The sequence below is a fragment of the Callithrix jacchus genome, chromosome 1, assembly GCF_049354715.1.
Source record: "Callithrix jacchus isolate 240 chromosome 1, calJac240_pri, whole genome shotgun sequence".
Classification (NCBI taxonomy): Eukaryota; Metazoa; Chordata; class Mammalia; order Primates; family Cebidae; genus Callithrix; species Callithrix jacchus.
Window position 1 is genome coordinate 45,405,764 of NC_133502.1, and position 22,464 is coordinate 45,428,227.

At 36.5% G+C, this 22,464-nt stretch overlaps 1 protein-coding gene across 1 annotated transcript in view; it reads left to right on the top strand.

The window, feature by feature from the left end:
• Positions 1-22,464, top strand: part of KLHL1 (kelch like family member 1) — a 436,959-nt gene that overhangs the window by 161,586 nt on the left and 252,909 nt on the right. The window contains exon 3 of the mRNA XM_002742615.4: positions 796-932. Within this exon, the coding sequence (XP_002742661.1) occupies positions 796-932 (137 nt within the window). The remainder of the gene's footprint in view (positions 1-795; positions 933-22,464) is intronic.

The window sequence follows — 22,464 nt, forward strand, 5'->3', positions numbered from 1 at the left end:
TAAATTTAAAATATTAAAAGAAGGTATTTGCCTTATTGGTTATAAAGTTATCTTTAGAATTTAAAATACTGTTTTACTGGCCTAAGAACAGGCAAATAAACAAAACATAATAAAAATCTCGGCCAGGCGTGGTGGCTCAAGCCTGTAATCCCAGCACTTTGGGAGGCCGAGGCGGGTGGATCACAAGGTCAACAGATCGAGACCATCCTGGTCAACATGGTGAAACCCCGTCTCTACTAAAAATACAAAAAAATAGCTGGGCATGATGGCGCGTGCCTGTAATTCCAGCTACTTGGGAGGCTGAGGCAGGAGAATTGCCTGAACCCAGGAGGCGGAGGTGGCGGTGAGCCGAGAGCACGCCATTGCACTCCAGCCTGGGTAACAAGAGCGAAACTCTGTCTCAAAAAAAAAAAAAAAGAAAAAATCTCAGCAACACCTCAATATACATTATGAATTCAAATTCATTATAGAGGTGATACTATAATTCAATGGGGCAAGTTAGCATGTGAAAGGTGGATTGTTATATACAGAAAAATAAAATGTATTATTTAAAAGGACTGAAGTTCTAAAAGGTAAAATATCTTTAAAGTGAAAGAAGAAAGTGTATGAGAATGCTCTATGATGAAAAGTTAGGGATGATTTTTTTTTTTGTAGAGTACAACTCATAAGTCAATAAATATATGCATTAATTGATTGATCAATAGATTGATTTTGTGCTCTTCCTTGCATTCTGCTTGACACAGTTATTTTCTGCCTTATAGTCACGGCCTAAATTAAAACCTGTGACTCTTTCAGGCTTGTTCTGAGTTCAGTCTCCGACTATTTTGCGGCCATGTTTACAAGTGATGTTTGTGAAGCCAAGCAAGAAGAGATCAAAATGGAAGGCATAGACCCCAATGCCCTCTGGGACCTTGTCCAGTTTGCATATACAGGTATGGCAAAATAATTATAACATCATATTGATGTCTTATGAATTGTAGCTCATTTCCTTTAAGAATAGGATTTAAAGCTCAAAAAAAAATCCTGTATCTTTTCAGTTGAAAACTATTTAGTAGATCAAAAATCAGACTTTTATTGTCGCTGAAATTACAAATGTATATATGTACACATATACACTTTGTTTTTTCCACAAATGATTTAAACTGGTTTACATAAATAAATAGTTGAACCTGGGAGAGAAACAGGGTAGATACAAATTATTAAATAATAATTTGTTCATGTTCATATTTGCTTAGGAAAGAAAAGAGATTCTAATTGTCTTTTTTTTGGAAATGGTGGGTTCAAATAACATTTGTCCCTATAATGTGTTACTTTAATATAAAAACTTTCACAAAATGTTTGATGTGGACTTGAAAAATGTAGTTGAAATGGTTACTAAAGATACTTAGAGTTGGGCAAATGACATTTTTGCATTTTCTTTCTGATCTATGTTGATATTTTCTATTGATCTTTTTATTGTGTTATTGCATTCAAATAATTTTGCCATTTTAGTGAACATTTGTTGAATATTACTCAATATACAAGTATTAGTTGTGTATGTAGAGAATAAACTAATAAATCTATGTATTTGCCCTCTAGAAGCTCACAGACCAAATGAAGAGAAGATGTAGATGTGGAAATAAATGTGATATAATGCCAAATGTTAAGAGAGTTAGAAGGCATAAAACATGCAGAGCGTTATCAGGGTTTACACTCCCTTAACATTTATTAATAACTATTTATATTTAGCAAGAAGAGGGGAGATGTAAAATCTTGTGCAAGAAACCAAGGCAGACAGTATATATTGATGGTTTGTTTTACGTATTATTTCTTAGAAATGGAATGTGGTGCATTTTGCCTAAATTCTTAATACTGGTGTGAGAGGAAGAAAGGCAGGTTCTGGCCTAGTTGTCAAAGCAGCAGGAACCCAGTTTAAGGAGTTTTATTTTTGCAGCATTTCTGCTGACAGAAAAACAAGAGATGACATTGTGAAGATCAACCATTAGAGCCAAAATACCTGGGAACTAGGGGGACTCTGACCTCTTTGAGGATTTCATTTATCATGAAGAAATTGCGAACACTAATATAACACTCAGTAAATGAAGCTCCCTGGAAAAAAAAAAAGTACACATTCTCTAGCTGCTTAATCTCAAAGCAGGAATGTAAGGAAAATACTTAGACATTTTTGGTCTTTACAGTTTTAACGTAATGTTCAGATAAACAAAAATCATACTAGACAAAGCTAAACAGGTAAAGAAGACTTTATTCAATGATATTACAATAGGAGAGAGAGTCAAACTCAGTCTGAAATTTACTGAAAGAAAGGGAGGATTTTTAAGTGCCAACATCAGAGGGAGAGGACAGGCCCATCTGTGCTTGTTAGTAGTTTTTACTAAAGGAAAAAGTAAACTTTCTCATCTTTAGCATAGTTTTACAACTTAAGCAATTTGTTCACCCAAGTTAGGCTTCAACTCTCTTCCAGAAACTGGGCCACAGAGGAGCTATTTCCCTTGATGTTTATATTTCAAAGATATGGTGAACAGGCCTTTGAGAAAAAAAAAAAATACTGGGTTGTAAAACTAGCAAGAGGTTTTTAAAAAGGCATCTCATAGGATGGAGAAAAAATTTTACAATTCCATATTGCTGTTGTTGTAATGAGTTCCCCCCCGAAAAAAAGGGGGGGTCAGCATAGAGTCAGGAATAATTTTGTCCAATGTTTAGTCAACCTGAGGGAAATATTAAGACCATCTTGGTCAATTTTTAATTTGCATACAATCTGAAACAGTCATATGAAGGAATATTTACCTCTGAGCCAAGAGGTAGCAAGCGTAATTACATTACTGGAAAGGGAAAAATCATGAAGCCAACATTTTAGGAATCCTTCCTGCCACTAAAAGTCATAGATCTAACAACCTAACACTTTCAGGCTCCATGGTCTGGCAGCCTTGCATTTCCTGTTTGCAAAACTAGGTCAAAAGACACTCAGCATCCTGCCGTACAAAGTTGGAAGGTGTTTCAAAGCTCCCTGCTGAATATAATGACCCAGATTTGGCTCTGCTTTGTAGAGGGCAGACAGGATACAAAAATGCCTCTCAGCTGCCACTGCCATTTTGGCCTGTGCTCCAATACCTGTATTTTCCAGGTGGTTAATCAATTTTCAATTGTGAGTTTACAGAAATGTATTAGATGAGGAAAATACTTAGGGGCTATTATTGGAGAGATTGCAGGTTGACATAAGACAAGTATCCTGATTTTGTTATATACAGTGTAACGATTTATAACAAATAAAGTGATCAATTGTACAGAAAGGGAAGCATAGGAGGTAACTACACTATCTACCTAACTCGCCCGCTAACTGATTTATAAGACATTTCCTTAAAGAAAGCTAAAAATAAATTTATCTTAGAAAGCAGAAAAAAAAATTGAATGAGAGGAATATATGTAAAAGTCCAGCCATTTGAGAATATATATATTTTAATTTTAGGGTTTGAGAAGCTTCAGTGAAACTAGGGAGGACCAGCTATGTCAGTGATTGATAGTTTAACTAATAGCTGTAGAAGAAAGGTGGTTAATAGAGATAGGTCAGAGGGCTTTAAAATGATTTGATAAACTCTGAAACATGTGTAAGATTTGAAAGAACCAGATGTAGGTAATTTATCTTATTAACTTAGAAATTAAGACAAAGCACATAGATAAAGCAGGCTTCCAATGAATGTTTGAGAGAAGCTTCAATGATTGTAGCTTAATAATCTTTGATTGAAAAAATAATCTTTTATAGAATTTTATATAGTAAATAATTGTATATAGTAAGATACGGGAAACACTCTCCATACTTAACTCATCCAACACTTGTTACCCGTAGTCCAAAAAATTAGATGAGAAGCAATGAGATCAAGTTCTTCAGAGAAATTTAGTAAGAACTAAAGCAAACATATAGACTTTATTATTATTATTATTATTATTATTATTATTATTATTAGGTAACTGGTAAGAATGGCCATGGTATTAGTGAGAGACAGCAATGGTGATAACAGTTCAAAAGAAATTTTTTTTTAAAGAAAAAATCTACTCGTGAGAGGTTAGTACTTAGCAACATGTACAAAAGGGTAAAAGTCCAGTAAGGTCTTCATGTCAAAAGAATGAAATAATAATAATTTTTGGAACTATTTAGGATAATGATGAGACTGTGAACACAGTGATAACTACTTTTAAGGTATGAAGTTAGTTTCTTTACTTAAAATAAGAAACACCATAAGGTCAGTTTTACTCATATTATAGAGGTTCAGAAATGGAAAGAAAATTTACACTGATACTAGAGAAATAATTATATATTTAATATTAAGTTCATGTCAGTTTTCTAAATTCTTAATTAGGAGTGTAAGCAATTTCAGAATTTTTTTAATAACTGTCAATTGGGTTTACATCACAGTTTTCTAGTAGAAAATCTGCTTGTTAATCTGAGCCATTTATAAAGAGCAAAGGTCCAATTTGACAACAGTCTGTGTTACAAAGTAGTACTGTTTTATAATTGGTATCTTAAATTTTAAATAAAATACTAAGTTGGAATTCAGATTGTGTATCAGTAATTACAAAATTATGTATGTTTTTCAAAATCAAAACATAATTCTTCTAACAATATTTGAGCAACTATGGTGTGAAGAGGGTCACACTGCGTATTAAGAAAAGATGCAATGTAAATTATATGTATGCATGCTCCTTGGCTTATGCTGGAATTAACCAGATGTGCTACCCTCATTGTAAATTATGGAATATAGTGAATGGATGTCACTTTCATACCATCATAATGTCCAAAAACTGAAAGTTGAGCCATAATAAGTCAGGAACCATCTATATAAAAAACTGCTAGGACAAAGCTTAAAATGTCATAAACCTTTAAACAAATTTGACAACACACAGCATTATTTGGAGCAGGGCATAATGCAAAACCTCTTTACTTTTGTTTTTAAAAGTCATAAAATCTATGAATCACTATCCACTTGTTGGCATTCTCAGTTTTAAAGTGTCAAATTGACTTAAAAACAGCTTTGTGAGCATTTTTCTATGCCTAATGTTGCCTCTATTCTGTAGTTTCATTTTTCTATTAGGTTGAATAGAAATGAAAACTGAGAAATTTTTCATTTACTCTTCAATAAGACTTTGATTTGGCATAGTAAACTTAAAGTTGTTCAGGAGTTATTCTATGAAACGTCCTCAAAAGCATGAAGTCAGAGAAGAAAAGATAATTAGGCCACACACTATCTTATTGCTATGTTCAACTCACCTAGAGAAGTAGCAATGTCTAGAACTTCAGATATTTCATCCTTAATGTTACACATTTTACAGAGGAACATATTTCTATGCTGAACATGTGCATAGCAAAAACACCAAACTTTTTGAGAATTACATATTTCTTATTTCAAATAAGCATTTATAAGATCTTCTTGAGGTAGAGCACAAATTTGTTGGTCTGTTTTAAATTAATATGAGGACATAGATATATATTCAAGGCCTCTAAATTTCTTAGTGCTGCCCAGTTAATGAGGTAAAAGTTACCTTAAAATGGTCAGTAGTAAGTTGTTGCTCTGTTACTGGAATAGGAATATCAGAACATAAATTGACTGGTATTGTATCTACCAGATTTGTGTACTTGTATAGAGTATCAGTTATGATAGGAGTTCACTGAAGTGACTCATAGCTCTTTTGCTCTCAAAATAGTTTGAGTAGATTAAACTGCCTCTCACATTGCCATATAGTGGTTTAGTGCAGGTTTGGTTAATAGTTTCTCCCAGTCTAATGCTAGTTCCCTTTAGGTAGCAATGGTACCTGAGAATATAAGCACATTAGTGTCTAATGGTCCTTGTCCTGTGAATGCATTGAACAACTCTCAAGTTTTAATATTTGTCTACTATGTACTGTGTCTTATGATGGGGTTTGAAAAAACAATATACTGAATTATGCATACCCTTACCTTTAAAGGCCTTCAAATTTAGCACTAAATACAACTTTTTGTTATCTTATTTTGGTATAAACATACTTTTGATATATATGACCTCGTATTTCCTAATTTAAGAATGCAGCAAGGGAGAGAGATACAAGATGGCTGATTACTAGCAGCTCAGGATTGTAGTTCCCAGTGAAAGAGCAGAGAATGAGAGGATGCCACACTTTCAGACAAATTTTTGTTGCTCATGGACCAGGAGATTCCCAGCGCAGGAGCCCCATGGGTCACCAGTGCAACTCTTGTGGCTAGTGCAGTGGTTTTGCTGGTGCCCCGGTGCGGTGGTTCTTGGTGCAGAGTAAATGGGACTGGGTCCCCTTTTGGTTGACATTTGGAGCTCTGGGAAGGCAGAGTCGCCTATTCAGCTGATTGAAAAAGGGACTCAGGAAGGAAGCCAGACTGGAGATTCCTGGGCAGAAAAGCACCAGGAATCTTAATGCCACTGTTTTAGCCAGTGCAGTGGGTTGCTCAGATTCCAGTGCTGGGAATCAACAAGCTGAAGGTCCACTCAGAGACCTAATTTGAAAGTCGGTAATTACAAAGATGACAGGTGGATAAATTTACAACGATGGAAAGAAACCAGCATAAAAAGGCTAAGAATACCCAAAATCAGAATGTCTCTTACTCTACAGGGGATCACAGTTCCTCATCAACAAGGGAACAAGGCCTGATGGAGAACGAGTGCATTCCAATAACAGAATTAGGTTTCAAAAGGTGGATAATAAGAAACTTCTGTGAGTTAAAAGAATATGTTCTAGCCCAATGTAAAGAAACTAAGAACTTTGAAAAAAGGTTTGACGAAGTCCTAACAATAATAGACAATCTAGATAGAAATATAAGTGAATTAATGAAACTGAAGAATACAAAATGAGAACTCTGCGAAGTATGCACAGGTTTTAACAAATTGATCAAGCAGAAGAAAGGATATCAGAGGTAAAAGACCAACTTAATGAAATGAAACGAGAAGACAAGATTAGAGAAAAAAGAGTAAAAAGGAATGAGCAGTCTGTAAGAAATATGGGAAAATGTGAAAAGACTTAATTTACATTTGATAGGTGTACCTGAATGTCATGAAGAGAATGAATCCAAGCTGGAAAATATTCTTCAGGAAAACTTTCCTAACCTATTAAGGCAGGACAATGCTCAACTCCAGGTAATACAGATAACACCACAAAGATATTCCTCAAGTAGAGCAACCCCAAGACACGCAATCATTAGATTCACCAGGGTTGAAATAAAGGAAAAATTTTTAAGGGTATCTAGAGAGAAAGGTCAGGTTACCCATAAAGGGAAGCCTATCAGACTCACAGCAGATCTCTCAGCTGAAACCCTACAAACTAGAAGAGAGTGGGGGTCAATATTCAATATCCTCAAAGAAAATAATTTTCAACCCAGAATCTTGTATCCAGCCAAATTAAGCTTCATAAATAAAGGAATAATAAATTTTTTTGCAAACAAGCAAGTACTCAGAGATTTCATCACCACCAGGCCTGCCTTACAAGAGCTTCTGAAAGAAGCATTATAAATAGAAAGGAACAACCAGTATCAATCACCCCAAAACCTTACCAAAAGGTTAAGAGTATCTTCATAATAAAGAATCTATATTAACTAATGGGCAAAATAGCCAGCTAACATTAAATGACAATATTAAACTCACAAATATCAATATTAATTGTAAATTTAAATGGATTAAATGCCCCAATCAAAGACACAGCCAAATTGAATAAAAAATGAAAACCCATTGGTACACTGTATCCAGATCCATCTCATAAGCAAAAACACACAAAGACTCAAAACAAAAGGTTGGAGGAAGACTCACCAATCAAATGGAGAGCAAACAAACAAACAAACAAAAAACCACAAGAGTTGTAACTTTCGTCTCTGACAAAATAGACTTTAATAGTAACAAAGACTGAAAGAAACAAAGAAGGACATTACATAATGGTAAAAGAATCAATGCAACAACAGCAGTCAGTGATCATCAATATATATGCACCCAATATAGGAGCACCCAGATACATAAGACAAGTGCTTAATGACTTATAAAGAGACTTGGACTCCCGTACAATAATAGTGGGAGACTTCGACACTACATTGTTCATATTCGACTGATCGATGAGATAGAAAATTAACAGGGACATCTATGATTTGAACTCAGACCAGGAACAAGTAAACTCAGTGAATATTTATAGAATTCTTCACCCCAGGTCCACAGAACATACATTTTTCTCAGTATCACATTACACCTATTTTGAAAGTGACTATATAATTGGAAGTAAATCAACCTTCAGCATTTGCATAGCATTTCACAGACTTAAATGAAATATTGGTTGGCTGTTTGTTTGTTATTTTCTTTCCTTATTCCTTCCTGTCTCCACTGTTAAGCACAATTATCGGCATAAAACAGGTTTTTAATACCTATTTTTAGATTGCATTCCAGCATGGGCAATAGAGCAAGACTCCTGTTCTCTCTCCCCCTTTCCCTTTCTGGAAAAAAAAAAAAGAATAGAGCAAAACAAATTTTGAGAACAACAAATATTGATTTTGAATGCACTTGCACACACATTAGGATTTCAATCACAGCCAAAAATGGATGATCATATTTTGAAAAGAAAACTAATATATTTGAAAAGGATGCACTTGAGTTTCACTATATTTTAAAGTTGCTTTTAGACTGATAGAAATTTCTTCCTAGTTTATCTCTTACATAGTCCCTACTATCCTGATATACTTGAAAATATACTGTGTTCATTGATGTGTAAGAAAATAGAATTCTAACAAATATGGGAGATGGAATTGCAGGGTTACTAGCAAAGTGTCAGGTCCTGTAGAGAACTGATAAAGACAAGATTTAAATAAAGGAAGCTGTCTATCTAGCATTGGTATTCAAAAGAGGGGTAGAAAATTAAATTGCCAAATGGCAGAGCTTTAATCATATTGAAATGTTAACTTCCCTATAAAAAAAAAAGTTGTGTGCCACTGAAGTTAATTAAAATCTTGGTACAGGCTAATAAATGTTAAGATAGCTTCTGCTTACTGCCAAATATTTGAATGAAATAAACATACACATATAGGGGCTGAAATGTTTAATGTCCTGCTTTAATGTTAAAAAGTGCATATCAGCCTGGACTTTACCACTTAAACTCTCTTCAGAATCTTTATTGTAATTAAAAGTAAATTATTGTTTCATTTTTATTACTGGTTTAATTCAAGTGGCATGAATTATGCAAGCACATTAGCACATTATTAGTTTTAAAATTAAGGCTTTTACTAAGTGGAAAATTCTATTCTCAATTTAAGAAACTCAGCCTTCAAAGACCGGTTTTATGTATTATATTGCCAATTATTTAAAAGTATTGATTTAAGCAACTTTCAAAGAATGTTTAAACAACCTGTATATTCAATAAATAGAAGTAAAAGTAATAAAAATAAACAAATTATATAATGTGTAATCACCATCAAATCTTTACCCTTCCATCATTTTAGCAAGAAACCTCATTACCTTTGTGTACATATATATGTAAAATACGTGTGTGTGTATGTGTGTGTGTGTGTACAACATTGAGTACTATCATATAAAACTAATTTGGGAAAAATTATTGTACCGAAATAGGCAATAAAAAATGATTTCTATTTTGTGAATGTTATGCAGCTTTTTGTTGTTGTTATTGGACAGTGTTTTGGCTTTGTGCAATGGGGTTTAATAGAGAGACTGCAAAAGAAATAGCTATGTGACTTTATTTAATTATTTATTTATTTTTATTCATCTTCTTTTTATTGCATTTTAGGTTTGGGGTACATGTACAGAATGTGCAAGACATTTGCATAGGTACACACATGGCAGTGTGTTTTGTTGCCTTCCTCCCCTTCCCCCACATTTGGCATTTCTCCCCAGGCTATCACTCCCCATCTCCCCCCACGCTGTCCCTCCCCTATTCCCCCCAATAGACCCCAGTGCGTAGTTCCCCTTCCCCATGTCCATGTGTTCTCATTTTTCCTCATCCGCCTATGAGTGAGAATATGTGGTATTTCATTTTGTGTTCATGTGTCAGTTTGCTGAGAGTGATGTTCTCCAGATTCATCCATGTCCCTACAAAGGACACGAGCTCATCATTTTTTATTGCTGCATAATATTCCATTGTGTATATGTGCCACATTTTCCCAGTCCAGTCTATCATTGATGGGCATTTGGGTTGGTTCCAGGTCTTTGCTATTGTAAACAGTGCTGCAATGAACATTCATGTGCATTTATCCTTATAGTAGAACGATTTATAGTCCTTTGGATATATACCCAGTAATCGGATGGCTGGGTCAAATGGAATTTCTATTTCTAAGGCCTTGAGGAATTGCCACACTGTCTTCCACAATGGTTGAACTAATTTACACTCCCACAAACAGTGTAAAAATGATCCTATTTCTCCACATCCTCTCCAGCATCTGCTGTCTCCAGATTTTTTAATGATTGCCATTCTAACTGGTGTGAGATGGTATCTCAGTGTGGTTTTGATTTGCATCTCTCTGATGACCAGTGATGATGAGCATTTTTTAATATGTTTGTTGGCCTCATGTCTGTCTTCTTTTGGAAAGTGTCTGTTCATATCCCTTGTCCATTTTTGAATGGGCTTGTTTGCTTTTTCCTGTAAATCTGTTTAAGTTCTTTGTAAATTCTGGATAAAAGCCCTTTGTCAGATGGGTAGACTGCAAAACTTTTTCCCATTCTGTTGGTTGCGGATTCACTCTAGTGACTGTTTCTTTTGCCTTGAAGAAGCTGTGGAGTCTGATTAGGTCTCATTTGTCTATTTTGGCTTTTGTTGCCAATGCTTTTGGTGTTTTGTTCATGAAGTACTTGCCTACTCCTATGTCCTGGATGGTTTTGCCTAGATTTTCTTCTACAGTTTTTATGGTGCCAGGTCTTATGTTTAAGTCTTTAATCCATCTGAAGTTACTTTTGATGTAACATGTCAAGAAGGGGTTCAGTTTCTGCTTTCTGCACATGGCTAGCCAGTTTTCCCAACATCATTTATTAAACAGAAAATCCTTTTCCCATTGATTGTTTTTGTCAGTTTTATAAAAGATTGTATAGTTGTAGATATGTTGTGTTGCCTCAGATGCCTCTGTTCTGTTCAATTGGTCTATATCTCTGTTTTGGTACCAGTACCATGCTGCTTTGATTATTGTAGCCTTGTAGTATAGTTTGAAGTCTGGTAGTGTAATGGCTCTCGCTGTGTTCTTTTTGCTTAGAATTGACGTGGCTATGCGGGCTCTCTTTTGGTTTCATATGAAGTTCATGGTGGTTTTCTCCAGTTCTGTGAAGAAAGTCAATGGGAGCTTGATGGTGATAGCATTGATTCTGTAAGTTACTTTGGGCACTAGTCATTTTCATGATATTAATTCTTTCTAACAATGAACATGGAATGTTTCTCCATCTGTTTGTGTCCTCTCTGATTTTGTTGAGCAGTGGTTTGTAGTTTTCCTTGAGGAGGTCCATTATGTTCCTTGTAAGTTGTATTCCCAGGTATTTTATTCTCTTTGTAGCAATTGTGAATGGCAGTTCGTTCTCGATTTGGCTCTCCTTAAGTCTGTTATTGGTGTATAGGAATGCCTGTGATTTTTGCACATTGATTTTATATCCTGAGACTTTGCTGAAGTTGCTTATTAGTTTCAGGAGTTTTTGGGCTGAGGTGATGGGGTCTTCTAGGTATAATATCATGTCGTCTGCAAATAGAGACAATTTGGCTTCCACCTTTTCTATTTGAATTTCCTATAATTCTTTTTCTTGCCTGACTGCTCTGGCTAGAACTTCCCATACTTTATTAAATAGGAGAGAGGGCATCCTTGTCTAGTGCCGGATTTCAAAGGGAATCCTTCCAGTTTGTGCCCATTCAGTATGATATTGGCTGTTGGTTTGTCGTAAATAGCTTTTATTACTTTGAGATACGCTCCATCAACACTGAGTTTATTGAGAGTTTTTAGCATAAAGGGTTGTTGAATTTTGTCAAATGCCTTCTGTGCGTCAACTGAGATAATCATGTGGTTTTTATTTTTGGTTCTGTTTATGTGGTGAATTAGGTTTACAGACTTATGTATGTTGAACCAGCCCTGCATCCTCAGGATGAATCCTACTTGATCATGATGGATAAGTTTTTTGATGTGCTGTTGAAATCGGTTTGCCAATATTTTATTGAAGATTTTTGCATCTATGTTCATCATGGATATTGGCCTGAAGTTTTCTTTTCCTGTTGAGTCTCTGCCAGGTTTTGGTATCAGGATGATGTTGGTCTCATAAAATGATTTGGGAAGGAATCCCTCTTTTTGGATTATTTGAAATAGTTTCAGAAGGAATGGTACCAGCTCCTCTTTGTGTGTCTGGTAGAACTCAGCTGTGAACCCATCTTGACCTGGGCTTTTTTTGTGTGGTAGGCTCTTAATTGCTGTCTCAACTCCAGACCTTGTTATTGGTCTATTCATAGTTTCGGCTTCCTCCTGGTTTAGGCTTGGGAGGACACAAGTGTCCAGGAATTTATCCATTTCTTACAGGTTTACTAGTTTATGTGCATAGAGTTGTTTGTAGTATTCTCTGATGATGGTTTGAATTTCTGTGGAATCTGTGGTGATTTCCCCTTTATCGTTTTTTATTGCATCTATTTGGTTGTTCTCTCTTTTCTTTTTGATCAGTCTGGCTAGTGGTCTGTCTATTGTGTTGATCTTTTCAAAAAACCAGCTCTTGGATTTACTGATTTTTTGAAGGGTTTTTCGTGTCTCTATCTCGTTCAGATCTGCTCTGATCTTTGTTATTTCTTGTCTTCTTGTCTTCTGCTAGGTTTTGAGTTTTTTGATCTTGCTCCTCTAGCTCTTTCAATTTTGACGATGGGGTGTCAATTTTGGATCTCTCCACTTTTCTCATATGGGCACTTATTGCTGTATATTTTCCTCTAGAGACTGCTTTGAATGTGTCCCAGAGATTCTGGTATGTTTTGTCTTCATTCTTATTGGTTTCGAAAAACTTCTTTATTTCTGCCTTCATTTCATTGATAATCCAATCATCATTCAAGAGCCAGTTGTTCAGTTTCCATGAAGCTGTGCGGTTCTGAGTTAGTTTTTGCATTCTGGGTTCTAAGTTGATTGCACTATCGTCTGAGAGACTGTTTGTTATGATTTCAGTTGTTTTGCATTTGCTGAGGAGTGCTTTACTTCCTGTAATGTGGTCAATTTTAGAGTAGGTGTGATGTGGTACTGAGAAGAATGTATATTCCGTGGATTTGGGGTGGAGAGTTCTGTAAATGTCTATCAGGTTTGCTTGTTCCAGGTCTGCGTTCAAGCCCTGGATATCCTTGTTAATTTTCTGTCTGGTTGATCTGTCTAATATTGGCAGTGGAGGGTTAAAGTCTCCCACTATTATTGTGTGGGAGTCTAAGTCTCTTTTTAAGTCATTAAGAACTTGCCTTATATATCTGGGTGCTCCTGTATTGGGTACATATATATTTAGGATTATTAGCTCTTCTTGTATCGATCCTTTTACCATTATGTAATGACCTTCTTTGTACCTTTTGATCTTTGTTGCTTTAAAGTCTATTTTATCAGAGACGAGAATTGCAACTCCTGTTTTTTTTTTTTTTTTTTTTTTTTTGCTCTCCATTTACTCGGTAAATCTTTCTCCATCCCTTTATTTTGAGCCTTTGTGTATCCTTGCATATGAGTTGGGTTTCCTGGATACAGTGCACCAATGGGTTTTGGATTTTTTTCCATTTTGCCAGTCTGTGTCTTTTGATAGGTGCATTTAGCCCATTTACATTTAGGGTTAGTATTGTTATATGTGAATTTGATACTGCCATTTTGATGCTAGCTGGCTGTTTTGCCCATTAGTTGATGAAGATTCTTCATTTTGTTGATGGTCTTTAGCATTTGGTATGTTTTTGGAGTGGCTGTTACTGGTTGTTTCTTTCTATGTGTACTGACTCTTTCAGAAGCTCTTATAAAGTAGGCATGGTGGTGACAAAATCTCTGAGTACTTGCTTGTTTGCAAAGGATTTTATTTTTCCTTCATTTATGAAGCTCAGTTTGGCTGGATATGAAATTCTGGGTTGAAAGTTCTTTTCTTTAAGGATGTTGAATATTGGCCCCCACTCTCTTCTGGCTTGTAGAATTTCTGCTTAGAGATCCGCTGTGAGTCTGATGGGCTTCCCTTTGTGGTGATCTGACCTTTCTCTCTGGCTGCTCTTAGTATTTTCTCCTGCATTTCAACCCTTGTTAATCTGGGGATTATTTGCCTTGGGGTTGCTCTTCTTGCAGAATATCTTTGTGGTGTTCTCTGTGTTTCCTGGACTTGAATATTGGCCTGCCTTGCTAGGTTATGGAAATTTTCCTGGATAATATCCTGAAGAGTATTTTCCAGCTTGGATTCATTCTTTTCGTCACATTCTGGTACACCTAGGTTAGGTCTCTTCACATAGTCCCACATTTCTTGGAGACCTTGTTCATTCCTTTTTGTGCTTTTTTCTCTAATCTTGGTTTCTCATTTTATTTTATTGAGTTGATCTTCGACTTCTGATACCCTTTCTTCTGCTTGGTCAATTCGGCTGTTGAAACTTGTGCATGTTTCGCAAAGTTTTCGTGTTGTATTTTTCAGCTCCTTCAATTCACTCATATTCCTCTCTAAGTTGTTCATTCTTGTTATCATTTCCTCATATCTTTTTTCAAGGTTCTTAGTTTTTTTTCATTGATTTAGAACATGTTCCTTTAGCTCACAGAAGTTTCTAATTATCCACCTTCTGAAGTCTAATTCCATCATTTTGTCACACTCATTCTCCATCCTGCTTTGTACCCTTGTTGGTGAGGTGTTTTGGTCCTTTGTAGGAGGTGAGGTGTTTTGGTTTTTGGTGTTTTTCTCCTTTTTGCACTGGTTCCTTCCCATCTTTGTGGATTTATCAACCTGTCGTCTGAATAGTTGCTGACTTTTCAATTGGGTCTCTGAGTGGATGCCCAGATTGTTGATGATGAAGTATTTCTGTTACTTAGTTTTTCTTCTAACAGTCTAGCCCGTCTGCTGTAGGACTGCTGAGGTCCACTCCAGGCCCTGCTTGTCTGGGGTACACCTGTAGCAGCTGTGGAACAGTGAGGGATGCTACCAGTTTCTTCTTTTGCTATCTTTTTTCCAGAATGATGCCTGCTAAATGTCTGTTTGATTAGTCTTTTTTGAGGTGACTCTTTGGATATACAGGGGTCAGGGAGCTTCTTGATGAGATGGACTGTTTTTTATAGGAACTCTAGTACTGAGCTGTCAGCTCTGTTGTTCATTTGGGGCTGTTAGGGAGGTGCATTTATGTCTGCTGCAACAGAGCTTATAAGTCCCCTTTTTTTCCTCAGCTTCTCTGTCTCAGGGAGTTAGGGCTTTCTTTATGAGTATCTGTTGCACTGTCCTGCCCAGCTAGGAGGCAGTCTAGTCACTGTTTGCCTGCCGAGGCTCTGCCCTACTACCGTGGAGTCTGCCCTGCCTTTGTGGGCTCCGCCGTGCACTCCGCCTTACTGTCCTGAGCTTCACCCTGTTGCCGTGGGCTCTGCCCTGTTGCCCATGGGCTCCGCCCTGTTGGCGCAGTCTCTCTGTTATGGTGGGTTTCCTCGGCAATGGCAGGCTGCGTCAGCAATGGGAGTGTACCTCAGTAGGCACGGAATGCCTCGGTAGTGGTGGACACCCCCCCCCCATGGAGCTGCACTGTCCTGGATTCAGCTGTGCCCACAGTGAAACTCTCAACCCTGAGCGTTTTGAATTGCCATTTTGTTTGTCCCTGTGGGGGTGGGACCTGTCGAGCCTGATCACCTGGCTCCCTGCCTCAGAGTCCTTTCTCTCTCTCTTTTTTTTTAAGTTGAATGGTTGACTCTCTCCCAGGTGTTTTAGTTGCCTGCTGAAAGGGCACCAGGATGTGTGTGATTTCCCGTGCAGCAACCCACTGCACCAGCTCAAATGTCACTTCCCGGAAATTTCCTGGTCTGTCTCTCTGTTTAAGTCCCATTTAATCAGATGGATATGCTAATCAGCCCTCCAAAATCTCAGATTGCCAGTTTAACAGGGCACCCAGACCAGTGCATTTTGTGCAGGGTGTCACTGCGCTGCAACACCAGCCAAAATGGCCATGCAAGCTGAGAGGGCTGCACTGGCATCCCATGTCTCTCCTACTCCTGGCAATTTCCCCATTCTGTGGGCAACAAAGATCCGTCTGGAAATGCAGCTAGGACTTACTCTCTGCACCTTCACTGAGAGCTGCAATCCTGAGTTGTTCCCACCGCACCATCTTGCTGTGACTTTAAATATTTAGGAGCTGTAGAGTAAGGTTTATGTATCTACAGTGTAAGTCACAATTATTTGCTGGGGTTCAAAGTAAGGGAAATCTCTCAGTTCCCATAACCAACCTCCTTGAACAATCTGTTTGGATTTTGTTTTATTGTTGTTCTCAGTCTTACTTTGTTAGAATCTAGGAATTGAATCATGTGCCACGTTTTCAAGTGTTCAGGATACATGCTATGTATTTTTCTAAATTAATCATAAGTTTTCCTATATTTTCTCAGGATTTTTCCACCTTTACTTTCAAAATATTTATACACTTTATTCCTCTGTATTTGTAAATGTAATGTGTAGAATTTAATACCAGATACCCAGGACTTAATTTTGGCCTTCACTTGAATTGTTATTCAACTACCACTCAGTGTGATGTGGGCAGCTGAGTGTACATTCTGATTCTTGGACATTTTCTGTAATTGGTATGCACCTGTTTTTTGCTTCTCATTAAGTACTTGAAATATCTCCTAGGCTTCCCCATTTTTCAGTTATGGATCTTGGTCAAATTACTTAACTCCATGAAGTCTTAAGATTCCTTAAATATAGGAAAAGGAAAATAATAATCTTTAAGTGGGAGGGTTATTTTAAGGAGTAAATAAACTTGTAAAAGTAAGCTAACTTAGCATAAAGGTTTGCATGTAGCAAACACTCAATTATGATAATTATTCATAAAATGTGATATTATATATTTTTTCAAATCCTTTGTACAATCCCACATAAGAATAAAGTATGAGAACTGGGAGTCATCACTTTGCTTATCATTTATTAATTTTGAGTCCAACTTATTACATGTTTCAGCATTACAATATGGTTTTTAATTCAGATATATGATTTGGCATACATTTAAAATGGTGTAATTTTTTAAACAACTGGCTTATAATTTTGCTACCTTGTGTATTTCAGGTGCATTTTTATTGTGCATTATATTCATGATTTTATCATGTTTTATCTTAATTGGTCCTTACAGCAACATTCTGAGATTGATAGGTAGTCAATATCATATTGTCAGATACAGAAATAGCATCTTAACTTACATATCAACAAAATTATTATGAGATGTAAAATCATGTTGTAATTTTTCCATAGAAATTTCAACATTTTTAAACTAGATCCAGACTTACTCAACATTCTGTCTGCTGAATATTATAGACAGTGCTGCTCATAAGTACTTATAACATTGCCATGTTGAGTGAAAAGTGTGACCTTCCATTGACCTAGTAACAACTGCTATCATATATATTATTTTCTTATAATTAATATTGTTTTACATCAAATCATGAGTAGCCTGAGGAAGTTATATAGATGATACCCAAATGTAGAATTGTGATTGATCTTTCTTAGCACTAGTTTACATGTCATCCTCAGACTAGCACATTTCTAATTTAATAATATTAAGTCTAATTTTATTTTATTATATTTATATAAAGAATTATAAAATTATAAAGAAAAATTATAAAAATATTACAGTATTTCAAAGATTGTATAGTTGTAGATATGTAGTGTTTCCTCCGGTGCCTCTGTTTTGTTCCATTGGTCTATATCTCTGTTTTGGTACCAGTACCATGCTGTTTTGATTACTGTAGCCTTGTAGTATAGTTTGAAATCCGGTAGTGCGATGCCCCCCGCTGTGTTCTTTTTGCTTAGAATTGATTTGGCTATGCGGGCTCTCTTTTGGTTCCATATGAAGTTCATGGTGGTTATTTCCAGTTCTGTGAAGAAAGTTAATGGTAGCTTGATGGGGATAGCATTGATTCTGTAAATTACTTTGGGCAGTATAGCCATTGTCACGATATTAATTCTTCCTAACCATGAACATGGAATGTTTCTCCATCTGTTTGTGTCCTCTCTGATTTCGTTGAGCAGTGGCTTGTAGTTCTCCTTGAAGAGGTCTCTTACATTCCTTGTGAGTTGTATTCCAAGGTATTTTATTCTTTTTGTAGCAATTGAGAATGGCAGTTTGTTCTTGATTTGGCTTTCTTTAATCAAAAATGATGAGTTCGTGTCATTTGTATGGACATGGATGAATCTGGAGAACATTATTCTCAGCAAACTGTTATTGGTGTAGATGAATGCTTGTGATTTTTGCACATTGATTTTATATCCTGAGTCTTTGCTGAAGTTGCTTATCAGTTTCAGGAGTTTTGGGGCTGAGGCGATGGGGTCTTCTAGGTATGCTATCATGTCGTCTGCAAATAGAGACAATTTGGCTTCCACCTTTCCTATTTGAATACCCTTTATTTCTTTTTCTTGCCTGATTGCTCTGGATAGAACTTCCAGTACTATATTGAATAGGAGTGGTGAGAGAGGGCATCCTTGTCTAGTGCCAGATTTCAAAGGGAATGCTTCCAGTTTTTGCCCATTCAGTATGATATTGGCTGTTGGTTTGTCATAAATAGCTTTTATTACTTTGAGATACGTTCCATCGATACCGAGTTTATTGAGGGTTTTTAGCATAAAGGGCTGTTGTATTTTGTCAAATTCCTTCTCTGCATCAATTGAGATAATCATGTGGTTTTTGTTTTTGGTTCTGTTTATGTGGTGAATTACGTTGATAGACTTGCGTATGTTGAACCAGCCTTGCATCCCCGGGATGAATCCTACTTGATCATGATGAATAAGTTTTTTGATTTGCTGTTGCAATCGGCTTGCCAATATTTTATTGAAGATTTTTGCATCTATGTTCATCATGGATATTGGCCGGAAGTTTTCTTTTCTTGTTGGGTCTCTGCCGGGTTTTGGTATCAGGATGATGTTGGTCTCATACAATCTTTGATAAACCTGACAAAAACAAGCAATGGGGAAAGGATTCCCTATTTAACAAATGGTGTTGGGAAAACTGGCTAGCCATGTGCAGAAAGCAGAAACTGGACCCCTTCCTGACACCTTACACTAAAATTAACTCCAGATGGATTAAAGACTTAAACATAAGACCTGGCACCATAAAAACCCTAGAAGGAAATCTAGGCAAAACTATCCAGGACATAGGAGTAGGCAAGGACTTCATGAACAAAACACCAAAAGCATTGGCAACAAAAGCCAAAATAGACAAATGGGACCTAATGAACCTCCACAGCTTCTGCACAGCAAAAGAAACAGTCACTAGAGTGAATCGGCAACCAACAGAATGGGAAAAAATTTTTGCAGTTTACCCATCTGACAAAGGGCTGATATCCAGAATTTACAAAGAACTCAGATTTACAGGAAAAAAACAAACAAGCCCATTCAAAAGTGGGCAAAGGATACGAACAGACACTTTACGAAAGAAGACATATATGAGGCCAACAATCATATGAAAAAATGCTCATCGTCACTGGTCATCACAGAGATGCAAATCAAAACCACATTGAGATACCATCTCACGCCAGTTAGAATGGCAGTCATTAAAAAATCTGGCGACAACAGATGCTGGAGAGGATGTGGAGAAAAAGGAACACTTTTACACTGTTGGTGGGAGTGTAAATTAGTCCAACCATTGTGGAAGACAGTGTGGTGATTCCTCAAGGCCTTAGAAATAGAAATTTCATTTGACCCAGCAATCCCATTACTGGGTATATACCAAAGGACTATAAATCATTCTACTATAAGGATGCATGCACATGAATGTTTATTGCAGCACTGTTTACAATAGCAAAGACCTGGAATCAACCCAAATGCCCATTGATGATAGACTGGATTGGGAAAATGTGGCACATATACACCATGGAATATTATGCAGCAATCAGAAATGATGAGTTCGTGTCGTTTGTAGGGACATGGATGAATCTGGAGAACATCATTCTCAGCAAACTGACACAGCAACAGAAAGTGAAACACCGCATATTCTCACTCATAGGCGGGTGATGAAAAATGAGGACACATGGACACAGAGAGGGGAATACTAAACACTGGGGTCTATTGGGGGGAAAAGGGGAGGGCCAGTTGGAGGGGGCGGTGGGGAGGGATAGCCTGGGGAGAAACGCCAAATATGGGTGAAGGGGTGAAAGCAAACAGAACACACTGCCATGTGTGTACCTATGCAACTGTATTGCATCCTCTGCACATGTACCCCAAAACCTAAAATGCAATAAAAAAATAAGAAGAAAAAAATAATATATTACAGTATTTCATGAAAAATATTTAAAATTATTTCTGAGGTTTTCATACACATCTTAGCTACACCTTAAAATATTCAACTTTATCTTACAATTGGTGCAGCTAAAGCACCAATTTTCTAAATGTTTTTAATAATACCTATCTTTGAAAACACTGTTTTACTTCAGTTTTGACTACTTGTTAATGTCTTCTATTTAAAATTTGGTAGAGCTGATATGATTTGCTGATAGAATGGGGGAAAAGCAAGCTGATAAAAACAAGCAAAACAACCCTATTATTGTACTACTCTTCTTAAGACCTCTGTAAATTACCATTGGCCTTTTATTTCTTGTTTGTTTTTGAGACAGAGTCTTACTCTTGTCGCCCAGGCTGGAGTGCAGTAGCGCCATCTCAGCTCACTGCAACCTCCGCCTCCCGGGTTCAGGCAAATCTCTTGCCTCAGCCTTGCAAGTAGCGGGGACTACAGTTGCTTGCCACCGCACCCAGTAATTTGTTATATTTTTAGTAGAGAGTGCTTTTCATCATATTAACTAGTATGGTCTCCATCTCCTGACCCCATGATCCACCCACCTCAGCCTCCCAAAGTGCTCGAATTACAGGCCTGACATTTTGCCATTTTTAATGAAGAGTTTGCTTTCCCATTATGATTGGGAAAGGACACTTATAATGGGAACATGGTGCACTTTCATTGTAAACACTTTGTCTGCCTTAATTGAAGGATGATAAGAGCAATCCAACCAGGAAAACACATTTTAGCTGGAAGTAGATTGCATGCTGAAGACAATCTGGAGGAGTACCTTGATCACTGATTCCTTTGGACTGTGAACTTAGGTTTTCATCTGCATATTATGGCTATTATTGCACTCCACTCACAATCCACCAGAGAAAATGCCCTAGCCAAATGGCACTTACATGAGTCTGATGAATCTGTCCCACCCCATATTCTCTAAAGAAATGTTAGTTGTGGTGAGAGGAGAGGATAATGCAGAATAAAAATCAATAAAGAAATTTTAATGACTGGTAATGGGAGTTTAGTCTTACAATAAAAAATATAAAAACTCTTTTGCAGTTGTCTAAAATATGTTTTTTCATTCCTGATAGATCCATACCTGAAAAATGTAAATACTACTTGGAAATATATGTCATTAATTACTTTCATGTGTTTTCCTGGGTTATGAACCCTGCTTTTGGATTAATGAGCATTTTTGATTAACTTACAAATTTGGCTAATTCAAAAATGATATAATAGGAAATTTTTAATTATTTTAATAAATTACTATTTTATTTGCTAAATTCAGATAAACAAAACATATTTAGGACCTTGTATTAAAACCCCCTTGCTTACATTTATGTAACTTTAGTTTTCCACAACTTAAAATGGCTTCAAAGTACACTTTACAAGAGGGAAAATAATGTATAAGTTGTATGACATAACTTAGTGTGCTTGGGTACTGTTTTGGGAAAGAATTTCATACTTTCAGAAATTCTGTATCTGTATGCTCTCTCGACAGCACTCTGTAACTATTGCACTTCCAGTTAACTGGGGCTAAGAAATATTGATTTTAAATATGGATTGTAAGATGTGAAGATTTCAAGAAAGGCACAAATGTTTGCAGTCAAAAAATGAAAGTCATAATCTCTAAAAATAACCTATAATGTTAGCAGCAAGGTAAGGAGGTAACATATGAAGCATGTTTTGGATACCAAGAAAGAGCCTCATAAAAAATTACCTGTTAAACAAACATACAAAATCTTTGTCAACACAGAAGCTCAAGACTAGAGAGGAAGTGGGTATGGTGGTCTCACAGAGAGGATGGTAGAACTCCTTATCTGGGGAAACTGTTAGATAAAATATCAAAACTGGCAACCTTTTCTTTCTACATCAAACCCACTCAAGTTACTGAATAAAATATTTAAACATCTCAAGATGGAAGAGCTTTGTAGATAACTTCAATATAACCAGGTTCTACAGAAACATACTCCTACTAACTGTGGTAAAATCTGGCCAGCAGAAGTTGTGTCCTCTTATACTTACCCCTTTCTATCTGCCTTCTAGTTTCCTGAT